The 19,019-nt window shown below is 35.5% G+C and overlaps 1 protein-coding gene across 1 annotated transcript; it reads right to left on the bottom strand.

Moving 5' to 3' along the window:
* Nucleotides 1-1,106: 1,106 nt before the first annotated feature.
* LOC127851442 (gastrula zinc finger protein xFG20-1-like) lies at nucleotides 1,107-11,993 on the bottom strand. Its single transcript, XM_052385215.1, has 3 exons — nucleotides 11,893-11,993; nucleotides 4,850-6,393; nucleotides 1,107-4,435 (listed from the first exon to the last, which is right to left on the bottom strand). Exons 2-3 carry the CDS (start codon nucleotides 5,986-5,988, stop codon nucleotides 4,162-4,164), a joined length of 1,413 nt encoding a protein of 470 aa, XP_052241175.1. The 5' UTR covers nucleotides 5,989-6,393; nucleotides 11,893-11,993; the 3' UTR covers nucleotides 1,107-4,161.
* Between the last annotated feature and the right edge of the window lie 7,026 nt (nucleotides 11,994-19,019).

The raw sequence follows: 19,019 nt of genomic DNA, 5'->3' as shown, positions 1-19,019 counted from the left end.
ACTAATAGTCCGTGTCCAAAGGTATAACGATAAATTCAATATGCGAATGAAATTGTGGTTCAAACAAATATAGTTTTTTTATTTTATGCTTTCCGGTGGTTTATAGAGAAATATCAGTGAATTAAAACTGATAATTTCATTGTTTCAAACAGTGAAAATTATCAGTGAAAATTATCGATAATTTTCACTGTTTACTGCGAAATGACGTCTTTTTTTTAACGAAATGACGTCATTATTCCAGCGAAATTCTTTAGATGAACTCTTTAACAATGTATATAAACTGTGAAAAAAAGCATAAAATAAAAATAAAATGTGTTTGATTCGGTGGAATATCGATTTTAATTCACTCGTGATCATAGAAAATATATATTTTCACTCGTGGCGCAATATCATTTTTTATGATCACTCGTGAATTAAAATCGATAATCTACCGAATCCAACAAATATCCTCTATATAATTTTCAAAAACAGACGCACAAACGGCAGCAAGAAGATTAATGTCACCACATACTGTAACATAGACCATAGATGATGGTGATTGGCAAGCATGCTTCATAAATATGCATCTTATTTGACCCGCGTCGTGCGAAAAAGAGCCTTAGAACACATCCAAACAGTGTGTTTCCCAAATGCCTCTGCATCCTGCATAATTAAACTATAAGCCATTGCGGGACTTTAGAGCGGACAGGGCCTTCGCGAAGACTGGTCTGCAGCTACGCTTGTAGCAAATGGTATCATTGTCGCACGACGCGGGGTGTAAGTAGTGGGATGTTTTAAGACGAGACAGGTATCTGAATTGATGGCCCCGCAAACTGTTTACTGTTTAAAATAAACTTTACAGCAAATAAATGATGCACAAATTGATAAATATAATGACCATAATGTATTATTTAGCATAATTTAAAACGTCTGAAGCAACATAAAGCGTTTATTATTCTTGGTAAATTTATTTTGTAAACTTAAATTATCCAGAGCATGACCAAATATCGTTTCATTTTAATAATAATTGCATGTGATTTCTGTGGCAACATAATGTATGACAGTTATATTTGTCTATAAATATAAATTAACAAAAGCTCGGTAAAAAACATAACCCAAGCATCCTGTATATTGTGAAGGTATTTATTACATTAAGTGCCGCATGCTATACGCATACACGGATACATGAATGATTAACACGGACTGAATATACAATAGAAATTTCGCTCTTAAAATCATTATTATGAAATAAATAACAGGTAATAAACTATACAACACCATGCTTTAACATTAAAATATGACATAAACAACAAAAAATAAACAATACAACAGGCTTTCCACATTATAATATAACATAAACAACAGAATATAAAACACAGGTGTTTTGTAAAATGACCGTGACAAAATAAAAATTAACTCAACTGTTTAAATATGTATAACAAAAGTGGACATAAATAGAAGAACCAGTATATGTAATTATAAATCTTACATAACAGATCATGAATACCAAATTTGGAATGTCAATTTAAAGTCAATGTCATCAATTTTATGAACTTTTTTTTCTATCTTGTGATAAGAGACCAATGAAATGACATGTTCGTATATCAGGTCATCTGACAACGCAATCTTTTTTAAATCATTTGTTAAATTACAACATGCGTGAATAAAGTTCACATTAAATCATGATGAACATGTACAGACAACTGACGCATTTAGTTACAGATTCCTACATTAATAGCTTATTGGCAAATTTTGATAGGCACATATTTTGCAATTTTTAATAACAAACCTTTACCGTGCCATAATGCCTGTTAATTATTTACTAAATGATGTCAAATTTTGCACTTATCAAGCTATAATTTTAAAGTCTATACAGCTAATAAGTAGGAAAACAGTCCATTTATTCACACGTCCCTTAGGAGCCATATCATTATTAAACTCACTCGACATACAGGAATCATAAAGACAATTAAAACGGAAACCAACCAATTTACCTATAGAAAAGCTTATTTATTTTAGACAGTCTCGTTGACACCAACCGTGTGAACCTTTCTGTTCATTTGAACAAAGTTTCTGTAAAATTCTGAGCATGCTTAATGATGATTGATCATATCTGTAGTCTATAGAGTGCTTGACGTATATATTGGCAAATGACAAAAATATAATAACCTAACAATTTAAAATGCCAATCATCAAACATAATTATAATATTGCGTGCAGTATAATTGGATAATTATATTACTGGATACAATTTAAAATATGATAAGCTTTGCACATTTACCTAACAAATTTAGTAAATTCAACACACATGCATAATTCTGCTAAATTGTGGCTCAGACTAATGAAACATGATCGCTGACTAAAAAAAATTACTCTGAATACATGGTTGCAGTTTCTATTGAATATATGTAGTAGAATCAGTGATATGGATTTGTTGCACATTCACCTAAACCAGTACTCTATACACACAACGGGACATAATTCTATTCAATTTCAGCTCAGATTGATGGAACTTGGTTAGTGACCTCATAAATGACCCCAAACACATGTGCAACATTTCATTTGAATATCTGTAGTACAAACACTAATAATTAACAACCATGACTTAATCAATAACAATTATCAATAACAAACACAAATAAAATGTAACTTAAACAAAAAGCATATTGCATATGGTAATTCAGCAACACTTAAACTGAAGTAAACACCTGATATGCATTAACATTTAACATAGATCCATGTAATCGAATGTGTATGTACATGTACAAAGACATGTACGCAGCTTAACTTATGAAAGATATGAGGTAAAATTACGAAAGACAAAATATGATAAGTAAATCACGATAAACATAAAAACACAGAAAAATCGTACTATGGTATATTTTTAAACATTTTTAATAAATAAATAAATTTAACTCAGATCTTTATAAAACACGACTTGAAAAATTAAACATTTAAAAGAATCACATGGAATTTGATCTTAATAGAAATAATGCAATATAATCAAAGTTCAAATACAACTTAAAAATTCATTGGCCATTTAGCTGAGATCTAGAATTATTATACTTCATGGAAACTTTTCATGGTCATAGTTGCCCATTTTGAACACATATCAGTTTGGTTAAAGTCATTGAAAAGACAAAAAGAAATACATGTACAATATCTCACAAACCCATTCCACGATATAAAACAAGAGCACCGCATAACGGGTGCCACGCTCGGCTGCGGGTGCAGTGTTTAATAGATGAAAGCTTGTCAGATTTTTTTTTAGAGGTCACAGTGACCTTGACCTTTGACCTAGTGACCCAAAAATGGATGTGGCATGTAGAACTCATCAAGGTGCAGCTACATATGAAGTTTCAAAGTTGTAGGCTGAAGCACTATGATTTTAGAGCCAATGTTCAAAACCTTTACAAAATGTTAAGGTTTTAGCACGGCGCAGACGGCAGACACGACACGACAATCTGGCTATGACAATACCTCGGGTTTTCTCCAAAAACAGCCGAGCTAATTATTCCAACATTACAAAGCGATACAATATCAGAATAACTCTTGTAAAAAGTCATTTTTGTTGATTTCAATTAAACTTTTCTCTGGGAAAATGGGGCTTAATGCTTGTTCAGTTTGTTTGTTCCCAGATAAGCCATTGCTGTTCTTAATTTGCACACATGCAATAAGCCATTTTTTCCAGGAGCAGCTCAAATGTAAGAGTTTTAGTGAAGCACAGGGGCAATGGATAAATATATTATGTATGAGAAGTTGCATGCTCAGTTACAAAACCTATATTTGACCCATTTCTTCAATGTTTTATTCCAAATGCAGAGTAAATGGTTGCATTGCAAGATAATGTGTAAATATATGTTCAAATGTTTAGTCCAAATTACCATTAACTTAACGCCTTACAATCTCTTAAAACATTTATTTTAATTAATGCCAACTCCTGCTTTTAAATGCAAGCTAAGTGTTACTCATATAAAATTAAAGGAAAACTGTAGCAAACTCTTACTAGTACATTTTTAAATCATATAGGTGTATTGAGTTGAATTCAATTAAAAATTTTCTATCAGACAGATAATTTCTTAAGTATGCAGATAGAAAATAACTAATGAAAGGAGTATTTTGGCCGCTGAACAAATAAAATTAGTTCATGATAACAGATAAAAGTAAATTGACTCATGGTGTTCAAGTTCTTTTATAATTTCTGGCAAGAGGATAGCTGGCATAACAAGATACCATTCCTGGAGCAATTTTGTTTTTTTCGGCCAGGTCCCTGTGCTTTGCATGCATCTTCTGGTGTGTAAGGAGAGAGCCACGCTGTGAAAAGTTCTTCCCGCACTCCTGACACTTGTAGGGTTTTTCCCCGGTGTGAACACGGATATGGGTGACAAGGTCGTCTTGCCGGGTGAAGGACTTACCACAGGTATCACATCGCCAGGGCTTTTCTCCAGAATGGATCCTATAAAAAAGATTTTTGAAATATACATGTATATTTTTACATCTGAAATCTTATGGAAGCTTTTACCAAAACAGGTCAGTACTAAATTAGTAAATCCAATTTGAGGCTATTACTCACTACAATAGATCAGTACTAATTCAGTAAATCTACTAATACAAACAACAAGAATTTCAATGATGTAATTCAAATTTACTCTAAGAATAAATGATTATGTGATGTTTCAAAAACATCCAAAAATGTTTAGTACCTTTTGAAAATAAGGTCATTGGTATATAAAGAAAAGAAACTTTATTAACACATATCTTCCTTAAACAGGCATGAATATTTCTGATAACTTCATAGCTTCCAATAACTAACTTTCATGCATTATTTATTTGTTATTTAAGAGTTACCTTTACACAAATAGCTACTCACGCCATGTGTCGCTGAAGTGGTGACCGCTGTGTAAACTTTTTTCCACAACCGGGATAAGGGCAGGTATGGGGCTGCTCCCGAGTATGGATCATCATGTGCACCCGCAGGTTGCTACGGGAACTGATGGTCTTCTTGCAAATAGGACACGTCCGCTCAGTGTCCTCCGCCATTTCAGCATCACTGTGTAAGTCTTCAGCAGAAGGCTTCCATTCATTAAGAGGAGGTGACATTGATACATTTTCACCATTGGTTACAACATGATCAGTTGGCTGCATTGTTAAAAGAATAGGAATGTTGATCAATGATTGAGTTTGATATTCAACTGTTCCATTACTTGGTGTCAGTGTAAAAATAATGGGATTTGTGTTTTGAAACAGAAGTGCTGAGCTTCTATAAAAATTTTCAGAAGGTTTTACAGTTTCGCTTGAAGTTACCGCAAGATTTGTGTTATTTATCTGAAATTCTGAACTTTGGTTCACATCTATAGCAATAGCCACAGATTCTTTGCTTCCGCTGGCTGTTACAACAGGATTTGCATTATTTGACTCAAGTTCCTCGTTTATGTCAGCAGCAACAGCAGCAGAATCATTTCTTTCACTGAAGGTTTCAACATTTAGTACGAGATTTGCATGGATTTCAGATGTATCAATACCATGCTCATTAAGTGTATGCTTTTCCAGAACACTCAGTGCTGGGAATAAAAGTTTGCATTGAAAGCACTGAAAAAGGCCACACGTTTGAAACACGTTCTTTAGTTCAAGCAAATAAGGCAAGCGCTGCATCTCATTATGTGATTGGGCATGATCAGGTGTCTGATCTGTTGTCACATGAGTTAACATATGGGTCACAATGTCCTTCTTTTTCCCAGATGTCTGCCCACAGACAGTGAAATTGGAACCGGTTGATGAGTGTGATTTGATATGTTTATTGGATTCAGCTGAACTATAAAATGTCTTCTCACATAAATTGCATTTGAACTCTGATTTACAAATATTATGCTTTCTTTTTAAATGCATGGTCAAAGCAGACTTGAAATCAAACTTGACCAGACATATTTCACACTGGTGTGCCTTTTCACCAGTATGACTACTCATGTGAGAGCTATACTGTAATCTACTCTGAAAGATTTGCTCACACATGATACAACGAAAGGGTCCCACCTCAGAGCTGAGATTACTTTCCACAAAGGATAACTCCCTATCTTGAAAATTACTGGTTTCTTCATTGAGAATATTTTGATTGTTATCCTTAAAGCATTTCAAACCTGGCAATGGCTCCACATTTTTATATAAATCAATCAGTTAGTGGGCTGCAACCATTTTCACCACTGGTATTGGTTATTGTTTCATTCTTTTGTTGTTGATTGCTTTCAAATCTAAAACACTGATTTGCTGTATGGTTTTGAAACTCTTCCTCACTTAGAAAGAACTCATTGCACTGTTTACACACAAAGGACTGTAATTCCTCAGGTAAAGCCAGATCTTCTACTATTGTGTATTGAAAGCATTCCTCGCCCATCTTTAGATTATTGTACTTCCATCACACTGAAAACATAAAAAGGTGTTACATTTGGTCATGTATTCATTTATGTGAAAGGATATGTTCTTTTTAAGGTCCTGCTTCTTGAAAGATTTGTCTGTGGCACTTAACAGCCTTGTTAAAAAATACTTTGTAAAACTTTGACAAGATTATCAAGTATCTAAATGTATCATGCAATCAACAAGATTAATTGAACATGTGATGCATAAAACAGTATCACGTCAATTAGAATTCTACTGATACTTCATTATAGCTTCTTCTAGATTGTTGGATTGATGAACAGTTTTAACCCTAACATGAACTCAGTATCATACATTTATAACGAACAATAGAAGTTTCTTAAACATGTAGGCTAAACAATTTGCAGTCAAGTATAATGCTATTGTTACTGTTACTCGTATACATTGGTAATGTACCTGAATTGCACGTATAAAAGTTTTATCAATACTTGAATAATTATAAGCATTAATAAATAATTAAAATACTCATGTTACTAGTAGCTATGCAATAATATTTATAATGTCGCTGATATTTACAAGCAAAAGAGGATTAAGGTTCATTTTTTCAGTAATTTTCATTAAAAAAAATACCTTTTAAAATGTGTGAGACAAATTAATACATTTTACCACACACATTTACAGAAAGTCGCCCTGATTCCTGTTCAATAGTTTTAAAACAAATGGACTTATTTACAACAATTAAGTCTAATAGTAGAACAACAAACATTATTAAAGGATGAAAATTTAACAGTATTCAATGCTGTGAATGCCATAAAGCTTGTTTATTTGTTTCACTATCCATGTGAACACTGCTGGCTATCTGTTATTTTTGATAAATGTTTTTACTACCACAACATAGGGTCAGCATTTTTACAGTTTTTTTCTATTGAGTCTTAACGATGGGATTTCTACCGGTACTTAACTTTTTTTGCAATTGAACTTTTCAAATGGTAAGATACTTCATCTTACTATTAGAGTCAATCTTTGCCACATCCGAATTGCCTTCTAAATTAAAATCAAAGTTTGTTTCTGGGCATTTGACCTTCATTTCAACTAATTTTTCATTCACAGAGACTTGGTAAGATTTATTGTGTTTTTCAATACTTATATTTTCTTTAAGACCACACCATTTTGAAACAAATCTCTTTTTCAAGATTAAGGTTAAAAAATAGGGAAATGACAGCCAATAACATCTGTCATCACTCATTACAAATAATGCTACCATAACAACATGCAGTAAATGGTTAAATTGTAACAAGTATAAAGGTTAAAAATATATTTTATGGCCATTATAAAATATATTGCAGAATTCGTCATATGTCACCCACTTATTAATCATTTCTTTTTTTTTAAATTGGAGATCTCAGAAATGACACCTGGGTCAAACGGATGTGCCATAATCTGCTGATCCATATGGAACAATAACACCTCTGCCGTTGTTAATTTATTTCTTAGTGCAAAATCTGTCTATATTTTTATCAAAATTATTGTATGCACTGTCTGGTTTGGGTACTGACTTACTGTTAGTGTCTGAGTTTGATGACATTTAATTTAATAATTATCAATAAATCAATTCATATCGTCCAGTCACCTGTTTTGGTCGGTCACCTATTTTGGTCAATCGTAGATTTTTTGCGCGTGCGTTCTATCCAAGTGACGAATGACGTCATCGTTTTGTGTGTACATAGCAAATGCCAACACCGACGGCTACTCGCAGTGTTTATCAAACAAGAGCTGTCAGAGGACAGCGCGCTTGACTATTCGAGTGCTTGACAGTATAACGTAAGCCATCATGGGGAAATTGTTCATATTCAATAATTTAATAGACGATCTTTCAAAATTAAAAAAAGGGAAAAACAATTATTTTATTTATTTTTTTTTTGGGGGGGGGGGGGTAGGAGGGGTTGAGAGGGGGGTATAATGTGGGGTATGGTCATTTATTAGATGATCTTTCAAAAAAAAAAAAAAAAAATAAAATATTTTTTTTGTGGGGGGGGGGGGGGGGGGGGGCAGGGATTCTGGGCTGGGGAGTGGGGTATTGTTTGGATGGAATCCATTGTGGTATTCAGGTAAGTGTTGTTTTGTCAAAGTATTAATAAAATCTGATCATAAATAAAGAAGTTAAGGCAATGTAACTAAAGTAATATGCATATTATAATGGAAAAAGGGCCATAATTCTTACAAAATGCTTGATACAGTTGTCTGCTCTTGTTTATAGATTGGGGTCATGTTGGTTAAGAAGTTTGCAAAATATGAAAGCAATTCGTCAAGGGACATTGAAAATATTTGAGGTGGTACGCAAACTTCAACATAGATTTATCAATAATATGCATATCCTAAGTGGAAAAGGTGCCATAATTATTACAAAATGCTTGATAGAGTTTTCTGCTCTTGTGTATAGGTTGGGTTCATGTACAGTTGGTAAAGAAGTATGCAAAATATGAAAGCAATATGTCAAGGGACATTGAAAATATTTGGGGTAGTACGCAAACTTTAACATATTTGCTGCATATTTTAAGTGGAAAAGGGGCCATAATTATACAAAATGCTTGATAGAGTTGTCTGCTCTTGTTTATAGGTTGGGGTCATGTAGGTTAAGAAGTATGCAAAATATGTAAGCAATATGTCAAGGAATATTGAAAATATTTGGGGTAGTACGCAAACATTAACATTTCCTGCATATTCTAAGTGGAAAAGGGGCCATAATTATTACAAAATGCTTGATAGAGTTGTCTGCTCTTGTTTATAGGTTAGGGTCATGTTGGTTAAGAAGTATGCAAAATATGAAAGCAATATGTCAAGGGACATTGAAAATATTTGGGGTAGTACGCAAACTCTAACATTTGCTGCATATTCTAAGTGGAAAAGGGGCCATAATTATTACAAAATGCTTGATAGAGTTTTCTGCTCTTGTTTATAGGTTGGGGTCATTTTGGTTAAGAAGTATGCAAAATATGAAAGCAATATGTCAAGGGACATTGAAAATATTTGGGGCAGTATGCAAACTTTAACATTTGCACGTTAACGCCAACGCAAACGCTGACATAGCTCTACTATATATATTTCATATATAATAGTCGAGCTAAAAATGAGGAAAAACATGTAAGTATTCTGATCTGAATTGATTACCATCGACATTTTGATAATTTTTGCTAATACTTTTTTATTTATACAATTGATATTAACATACAGAAAATCCATTTTTATAGTTCCGAGTATGCCGAGGCCTGCTGCAGTCACTTATATTTTAATATAACTGTTAGGACAACGCTCACCAAAATTTTGAGGTCTGGAGTCAATCGACCGTAACAGGTGACGCAGTTTGTTTTCATGGCGGAATCTCTGTGTTATGGAAAAATGGGAAGCAATTGATCGATCTCAATAAATGAATTGATGGACTGTAAATAAGTCTTGCTGTACGTATTTTTATTTTGCCGACTTTATTGTATTAAATCTAAAATATTTTCGATTACTTGTTACATCGACCGAAACAGGTGACTCGAGGATACTAGAAGGGAGAGCTGTTTTTGTTAGTTTACAAGTAAGTCAGGCAGATAAGTTTATAAACACAATTTTGAGGTTGCTAATGAAATACCGCGAGTTAACCCGACCTGTAAGACTACCGGGTTTGACTATCAGGGTGTAAATGTATCAACATTATTTAAGGTTCATGTAGAGGCTTCATTTTGAAAAATGTGGGACCCCTAGCATTGAACTCAAATTTGACTAAAGGAAGAGTGCCACATTGAAAATGTATACATATATGCTTTAAAGGATGTTTTTCCTTCAAACTGCTACCAATTTTGTACATCAACGTTTCATAACATCCACAAAATCAATCAAAATACAAAGCGATTTTAACAATAAAATATACACTATTTTCAAAAATCTGAATCATGTTTATTCCACGTATTTCGGCGGAAAATTATATAACAAGTGATTAATTTCGACATTGACGAGGGCAAGTTACGCTTAAATAGTAAAAAAAATTTACATATATAGAAATATCAAAACTCGAACACATGTCATTTCATCACCATTGGGGCAGCCATTTTTAAATTAATAAAATAGAAAGAAACATGCTAAAAACTCACTCATCCCCTAATTGACATTCCAAACGGTTGACGATGACAAATGCATTGGATTGTAATCTTTCTGTTGATGTTTGCAAACTGCACGATCACACCTCACAAACACTCAAAAGAATAACTATGTAAGAAGCATTTCACCAATATTTACAATCGTTGTCGAATCACATGTATTATTTTATTGCGCATAAAATAGTACGCTTACAGACTGACAGAAAGATCGATACGTAACTCCGTTCAATTCATCACGGTATACTATTCTATCGATAATATATAATAATACACCGCTTTAACAATCTAAAAGTAGAAATAATTCTTTTAAACGGAGTTTTTAATAACGAAAGTGAAAACAACGGAAGTTGGATGGATATTCTGTGAGATGCACTTCGGCTCCAGAAAAACAATACAAATAAACTAAAAGAGAGTGTGGGGGACATTTTTCAGCTGGAAAATATTCAAAATAGGGTAACTGATGATATCTCTACGTGGTCATTTCTGTTATTTAGTGCGATCTCTTGCTGATTAATGTTAATAGTTGTTTTACTAGTTGCCACCCAACTGTCAAAATACGTATGTGTTTTCTCAGGTTTGTGTATACACATACCCGGTTTTCTCACCACTGCACGTGGTTTTGACCGATTTGTTTTGCACGTTTTTCTACGGAGCACAGCGATGGCCACGCTTTCAAAATGGGAAGAAGGAATCGAAATATAAAATCAATCGGTTTGCCAATTTCTTTATATTCCTTTACAATTTTATATGTCGTCTGCAATCTATTTCAATTTGAGATCGTTTAAAATTTGCAATTTGGTTGAGAGGTAAATAACAAAATTGTTAAGTCTTTGAAATAGAATTGTGACTCTTATTATCCACCATACCTGGATTTTTCAAAAGTAGTTACGTTTTAGTTATTTTTAGAACTTTGTTTAGGAAATTTATCCAAAAAAGGCAGTTGAATAAAAACTCATTTATTGTTTTATGACAATATTTTTTTGTGAAATGTTGCTAACTTGACCTTGTATATGTATATAGCTTTGTATTTATTCAACTTAAGGTAGTGCATATCCTTCCTAACTTTAGATTGAGATTTTGTAAATTAGTGTAAAAATGTATTGGTTTTAAACCAAAATATGAATAAAGCACACAAATATTGAATGTCAAAAATGTGTTTATGTTATTCTATCCGTCTTAAGCTTTAAAATGATATATAGTTTTACCATATTGTACCACATTGAATGAAGAAAAACCAAAGCGAAGTTTAAATGAATTTTATCCCCCCCATGAAGTTGAACCTTAAGGAGGGTCAATCCACATTACACTGTGAGTGTCAATACGGCACATTGTAGTGTTTTTAAACACATTTTAGTGAATCAATTTTCAAATACATTATACAAATCATTTTTGCTTAATAATATACCTCATATTACTTTCCAGTATGCAATTAGGTTTTACACAACGCAATAAAAACTGTGTACATCAATCATCTGAAACAAGTATTTACTTGTACTAATAAGTAACACGAAACTAAGGGAACGAACTGTGTTAAACTTTGGGTTACTCACCAGTATATTCGTAGTCAGAAAAATCGGTAGTATTTTTTTTTTTTTAAGAGGATATGCATTTAAATAAAACAAATAGTTAAACAAAGTTAAATAATGATATTTGAAAAAGTATTCCATATGATGGCTTATACATTGCTTTCAGTAAATGTGTTAAGGGAAAGGCTGTAATACTTTGAAATGGATTGATTTTTATTTATTTTTTACTTAAAACAAAGAGCCATAATTTATTTATAGATATTTGCCTTTCGAATGATCATAGAAATATTTGTATTTTATAAATATAAATCTTAATCATGAGTCTTAATATTGCAAAACTGAAGACTTCAAATTTTCACATTGTATTTCTTATCGATATTCAGCGGACCGGGATTACCGTAATTACTCTAAGTTTTCGGACATCCCTTTTTTAAGGAAAAATAATTATTTTTCGTGACTCTTAATTTTCGGACACACGAGTTTTCGTCCATAATTAATGTCTCTTAGTTTTCGGACAGTATATTTTACAGCGCTATTTTACCAAATTTCGGTCCTGTTTTCGATATCTAATGACACTTCGATCATGGGGTTTTACAACCAGATTAACATCATAAAACATGACAGGTGCATGCCTGAAGGCAACGGACCATTACATTTGCGTTATTGGGTAAATAACCTTGTAAACCGGTATTATGTTTCTGTATCTGTGTAATCTTCACCGCCAAAGATGGCGAACCCCAGCAGTTGCTGGGAGAATAAGTCCAATATATGAATACCTCACCTTCACCACACTAGTAACTATATACACGGTTTTCACAGGTATTTCACAACGTACGTATATACACTCAACAGTTATTACACGTTATTCACAAGGTACATATATACATGCAACAGTTATTACAGACACTGAAAGCGTAACTGGACCAAATTTTATTGTTCAACAGTACATCACAGGGTACGTATATAAGCACATCTATTACACACACTGAACAAGTATCTAGACCACATGTTATTCAACCATGAAGTGCTCAGTTTCTAGGCAATTCTTTGTAAAGTCTATATCTTGTGGTATGTAAGTGGAAGAATAGTCTTCGTATATGAAATTCTAGTATGCGTATTCTGTCTCTATATAAGGGTTGATTTGGGACGATGGTTGACCAGTCAATAAGGGTCTGGGCGAGAAGTGTAGGGGAAGTAATTTGTGTGTGGAGATCCATAGACTCTAGTATATTCCAAATTTCGCACATAACCCGGTCCCTTACCTGTTTCAGTACAGAACAATGTAGCAAGAAGTGTTCAACTGTTTCGTCCTCCTGTTTACAGTTTGGGCACACTGCGTCTATGGCATACTGGTTGAAGCGGCTCCTATTCACTTTGAGTACATAGGTTCCAGCAAGTAGCCTGAATCTTGTAGGAGTCTAGTTACCTCTAGTACTGAGGAGCATCCAACTTGTAACAGGGGGTTAAGTTTGCCAGGTAAGTATTGGGTGTTCAAGTATTTCAGAGATGAAAAGTGGGGGCAATCCTATCAATATAGTCTTTCCAGTAATTCACTACCGTTTTGTGTATATGTAATTTCCACTGGGATTTATTAAGGGGGTGTTGCAGATAATCATCAACCTCTCCTAGGTCACAAGGAGTGGGAGCACACAGTTGATCCAAGATGAGGATTTCCCTGATTTCACCGATAGTTGTCGTATCACAATTTGGCGTTCAATACTAGATTCACTTTGACTACATATATTGTTGAAAAAATTCAAAATTTTAAAAATGATAGATTGCTTCAATTGGTAGCAGTCCAGTAAGGGGTCTGCAACGTTATTTGGTAGAGAAAGTATCTGTTTAATAGTTTTCCTTTGGAATAGGTCTAATTGTTGAATTAAAGTACTTTTTGGTGTGAATATTTCTATACCGTAGGTTAGCACAGGTAGAACAAATGACTTGTAGAGATCCAGCATCGACTTGTGGTCCAGACCATTGTGACCGTGCAACCCGGCTCCAAGAAGACTGTACAGAGCACGTCTTGCCTTTGAGATGTTTCCTTCTACGTTAATTTTAGCTGTTTCACAGACAGACGTCGTTCTTGTTATCCCCAAGTGGACTGAGGTATCCACATGGTTGAGGTTAATTTTACCCAGTTTGAAACTTTCACTATGGGGGTTGTTGTTCTTTTAGAGGGTTTGATGTTTAGAGCAACAGTTTTTGTGGGTTGAAGGAGATAACGTTCTTCATATGCAAAAGATAGGGACATATCTATCATTAACTGTACATCTGCGTGGTCTCTGCCCATTAAACATACGTCATCTGCACATGCCGAGCTATTAGCCAGTACGGTGCCAATGCGCCCTCCTCGTCCGGTGTCGACTAACCTATCCAGCAAAGGGTTGACGTAAAGCTTGTAGAGGTCCGTGGAGAGGATCCCTCCTTGTCGCACTCCTTGTGATATTCTGAAGGAATCACTGATTTGGGACCTATACTTAACAGCACTGGACGAATATTCATGCAGAGATTTCAAGAGGAGCCAATGACCATCACTTATTCCTGCATGGTATAGTCTGCTCAGAAGTTGGGAGTGGTCTACCACGTCGAACGCAGACTTGGCGTCCAAGAACACAACATGAGCAGTGGCTTTTAGGTCTGAACACTCACGGTAGTACTCCTCGAGAATAAAGGCGGCATTTAATGGGGAGGAGCCTGAAGTGAATCCTCGTTGCACAGGGTTTTGCACATTTAAGATATAGCCTTGAATTCGATTTCTTAGGATTGTCTCTATAATTTTGCACAGAGTAGGCAGTACTGTTATTCCTCTGTAATTACCTACTTCGTTTGGAACGCCTTTTTTTAAACACCGGGGTTAAGATGCCTCTTTTTAAACAGGTGGGAATTTCTCTGTTGCTGAAGATAATGTTGATAATTTCAAGAATACGAGTTCTTAAACTGTCCGGACCAAGTACAACATGCTCTATATTAATACCAAAAATATCCGCCGCTTTTCCTTTATTAATGGTTTTCAGAGCTTTTGTCAGTTCATCTAAATTCACAGGGTTCACTGGAGAGTTTGAAACAATATTGATGATTGCGGATATCTCACTTTTAACTTGACTGTGATATATTTTATCAAAATCATTGTCATCTGAGTTTTGTGCTAAACACTCGAAGTGCACTTTGAACCCCTCGAGAATACCTTCCGTTCCTGAGTACAATGTTTCTCCTACATATAGGTCTTCAACCACTTGTTTCAAGGATCCTCTCTGTCTATTCATCAGTTTATAAAAAAGTTTCTTGTCGGTTGACCTAGAGTCCATAATCTCTTGCTTCTCATCACTTAATTTCTTGGCAGCACTAATCTAACATAAACGTCTAAATTCCTTCTTAGCACACTTTCTTTAAAAAAATATCGGGTCACATGAGTCATTCTTACTACGATTCGCTTTCCATCGTTTGTTTATTATTCTAAGGTTCTTTAAGGATTGCGATATTTCTGAATTTCATACGGCTAGTTTGGGTTTAGTGTTTCTAGGTTTTTTCCTTTCTCCCTGTACTTCATGAGCGGCATGGCACATAATGTCACAAATTTCAGTAGCTGATTTTTCTAACGTTTGATTCATACATGATCCAACACTGTCAGGCTTTGAGGCAACAAGATTAGCATAGGTTTGTTTATCAATTTTGTCCCACTTTACACTATTCGCGGTAGTCGATGTAGCCTTATTACAATCACTTGATGGTTTTGCGGACAGCTCGAGTTTTATAGTAACTGTGATTAGAACGTGGTCAGAGACATTTGACACTACTGGAAGAACTTCTTTATTTCTGTGTATAAAACAGTTAGATTTCGTCGCTAGAAAGTAATCTATTTCAGATTTGGACGTTCCACTTGGGTGGAAGAACGTAGAGCCTATACAAGTATATTCTAATTGAAACTCTTCTATGAAATTGTTAATGTAGGATCTTCTTCTGTCAGAGGTTTGTGCACTAAGGTCTATATTTAGGTCACCGCCTATGAGAATATTGTGAGAGTTTCTAAATTTAGAGATAATCTCAAAAAGTTCATCAATAACGCTACAAAATTCATCAGCACTCGTACTGTACCCCCGGCATGGCATATACACACATACAATTAGTGTTTTCATTTTGCAAGAATTTCTGTCCCAAATTTCCACACATTGGATTCTTTCCGAGCCTTCGTGGAGGGGTTTGACGAAACTACTTATGGATTTGTCCCACAATATGGCAACTCCACCGAATCCACGGGGTAGTTGAATAGGTAAAAGAGGATCTTTAAAATCTGAACCTTTGCCCGTATAGTCCATTTTATCAGATATTTCACCAAGGAGAGAAATCTGATATGGAATGGTGAGAGTCATCATCCGGCAGCTTACGTTGGGCACTGCTCACCGGCTTAACACTTTCCGGTACGCAACGTGAGGGGCTATTGTCTGGCAGCTTACGCAGGCCACTGCTTATCAGCTGAACACTTCCAACTGAGGAACTATTAGGGTCATCACTCGGTGGCTTACATGTGGCACTAGTCGCCGGCTGAATACTTCCTGGTGTAGAATGGTGACGGTTATCGGGCAGTAGCATGTAGCATGGTGTACCGGCTGGCCATTTCCTGGCATAGGATGATGACTGCTCGTAGGAGGATAATCTGAGACGCCTTTATACCAAGGAAAACCAGGTGGAGGTATAGGGAATGTGGGTGGGGTCCACTTCTGCGTTTGTGGAGGTATGATATGTGTTGGCAGTGGAGGTGTCGCATGGAATAGAGGGCCTCCTGTGAAAGGTTTCGGATCTGTAGTATTAATATACTGTGTATTTAAGGAACTAGTACTGGGTGCACTAGAATCATCCCCACAGGTGGATTGTGAACTGTTGTTGAATGCTTTAGCGATGAGGTCGACTTTCTTTTCCATTTCTCCGAAGACAATATCTGAGATTTTATCATGCAACGCTTGACAACTTATAACAAATTTGTGCTTACTACGTCCTGCCTGATCAGAGTTAAGAGTATTAGTGAGAGATGACGATACAAATTCATCCGACACGGAAACATTCTCAATAATATGTGTACTACTAGGGGTGGTCCCTTTTTCAAACATAGAGATTCTAGTATTTAGGGTTTTAATGGTTAAATTCATTTCGTTGTTTCTATATTCGAGTTTTTTCACCAGTGGTTCAAGCTTAGTGTTGTCATTTTGGAGTGCGTCCATCTTTTTTTCTTTGAGTTTTAATTCACTCTCCCATTTAGTCAGCTTAATTTCTTTGGCGCGAATTTCGTCAGATTTCAGGCACTTATCACAGTTCTGAGCAGGGACCGGCTGTTTATGACTGAGAATAGATTTCCTACCTGTTGGAGAGCCGGGAGTGCGAGCGGGTGAAGAGCTATCTGGTTGCGAGGCAGTCAAATCGATGCTGTTATGACCAAGACTACCTTCTTTTTCGCTATGAGTGGTCGCCACGACACTGGGGTTGTCAGCACCATTTCTGGGAGAAGCCGGTCTGTTATGAACTATATTACTTGTCCTGTTAATCTGGGATTGGTTTGCAGCACAGAGAGTACAAGTTACACTACTGCCATTCCTATACACACATGTCGTGTGACAGGTACCCAAACAGCTATCACACGCTTCACTATTGTCCGTTATGAGGGTGTCACACGCGACACAGCAATCGCCCAGTTCTTCATCAAGTATATCTTGTGCCCATGTTGAGACACAGCGAGAGGGTGGGTATAAAGCGGGCACGGGGGATACACAGAGCTTGCATTTGTATTGTTTGTTCTTGTTGTTTTTATCGTCATTATATTCTATTTCAATTTCAGACAGCTTTTCACATCTGTAGTGTATTCAATGGTAACCATATGTGCAAAGGGTACTCCTAGATTTACATGTCTTATTACAGCCACGACAGATGTCGGAAGATTTCTCAGATTTCTTGCTTAGCGCCTTTTCCATTTCGGATTGCAATGTTCTATTGATGTATTCAAAGCTATACCCACAAGCGGACTGGGCACCTTGGAGCATGGAGTGGAGTTTGGGAAGGTCAGCATCGATGAATCCCTGCATACCTTTTCTGTTGACCAGACACCTACTGGTTGTGGGGTAGATGTTTAGAGTATAGGAATGTTAAGTAGAATCGTTACACTGTACACAAATGGTGTATTCTGTGACAGCAACATGCTTTTTGTCGTATACCTTTTTAATATCTATCGAGCGGTTAGGTCCTTGAATAGAATAATATTGAAGCATGGCACATTTTAACAATTCAAATGTTGCGAGGTCTGCATCGATGACAATATTTCCTCGTTTATGGTGGATTTCAAGGGAAACATTTCTTCTTGCTGCTTTCAGCTTCTTGATAAGGGCAGACTCAACATTCAAGGTATATGGCCGTGCTTCTGTATCTATGGTTGGAGATTCTAGGGGCCCTACTGGAATAACAAGTGAAGCCATGATATATCGATCACAGAGGATAATAAGGTCGAATAATGTTAACAATCTGTATATACACTTTTGCAAACTTGTATACTATTCAATTTGACTTGTGAAACCAGGGACTTCTTGGTTGCCTCCTAGTTAATCGCGCGCTGTGAGCATTGCCAAATTTCTGGAGTAGCAATAGGAATACAAAGTCTAAAACTGTATCTTCCAATTTTTTAAACAATGGTTTCGCCCGATAGCATAAGCGTTATAATGACAATTACCAGGGGTAGTGCCAATTAACAGTTCAATTATCTATCGCAATGGTACTACCCCTTCTCAGTAAAATAACTGTGACAAAGACTAAACGCTTCAAAGTGTGATGCACCCTATTGCAAGTTTTACGTACAATGGAAGGTGTAAGGCAACAACTATCGGAAATGAGCAAACAAAAATTCATAGTTTGCTTTTTTATTGCGTTAATTACAGGTGCATACTAGAGAGTATCGGTACATCACATGCTCATCTTTGAACTCGTTGATCAAAGTACAACCTTGTAGTAACTTTCTGTCAAATAAATTAAG

The sequence above is a fragment of the Dreissena polymorpha genome, chromosome 11, assembly GCF_020536995.1.
Source record: "Dreissena polymorpha isolate Duluth1 chromosome 11, UMN_Dpol_1.0, whole genome shotgun sequence".
Taxonomy (NCBI): domain Eukaryota; kingdom Metazoa; phylum Mollusca; class Bivalvia; order Myida; family Dreissenidae; genus Dreissena; species Dreissena polymorpha.
This window is presented reverse-complemented; position numbering and strand designations above follow the sequence as displayed.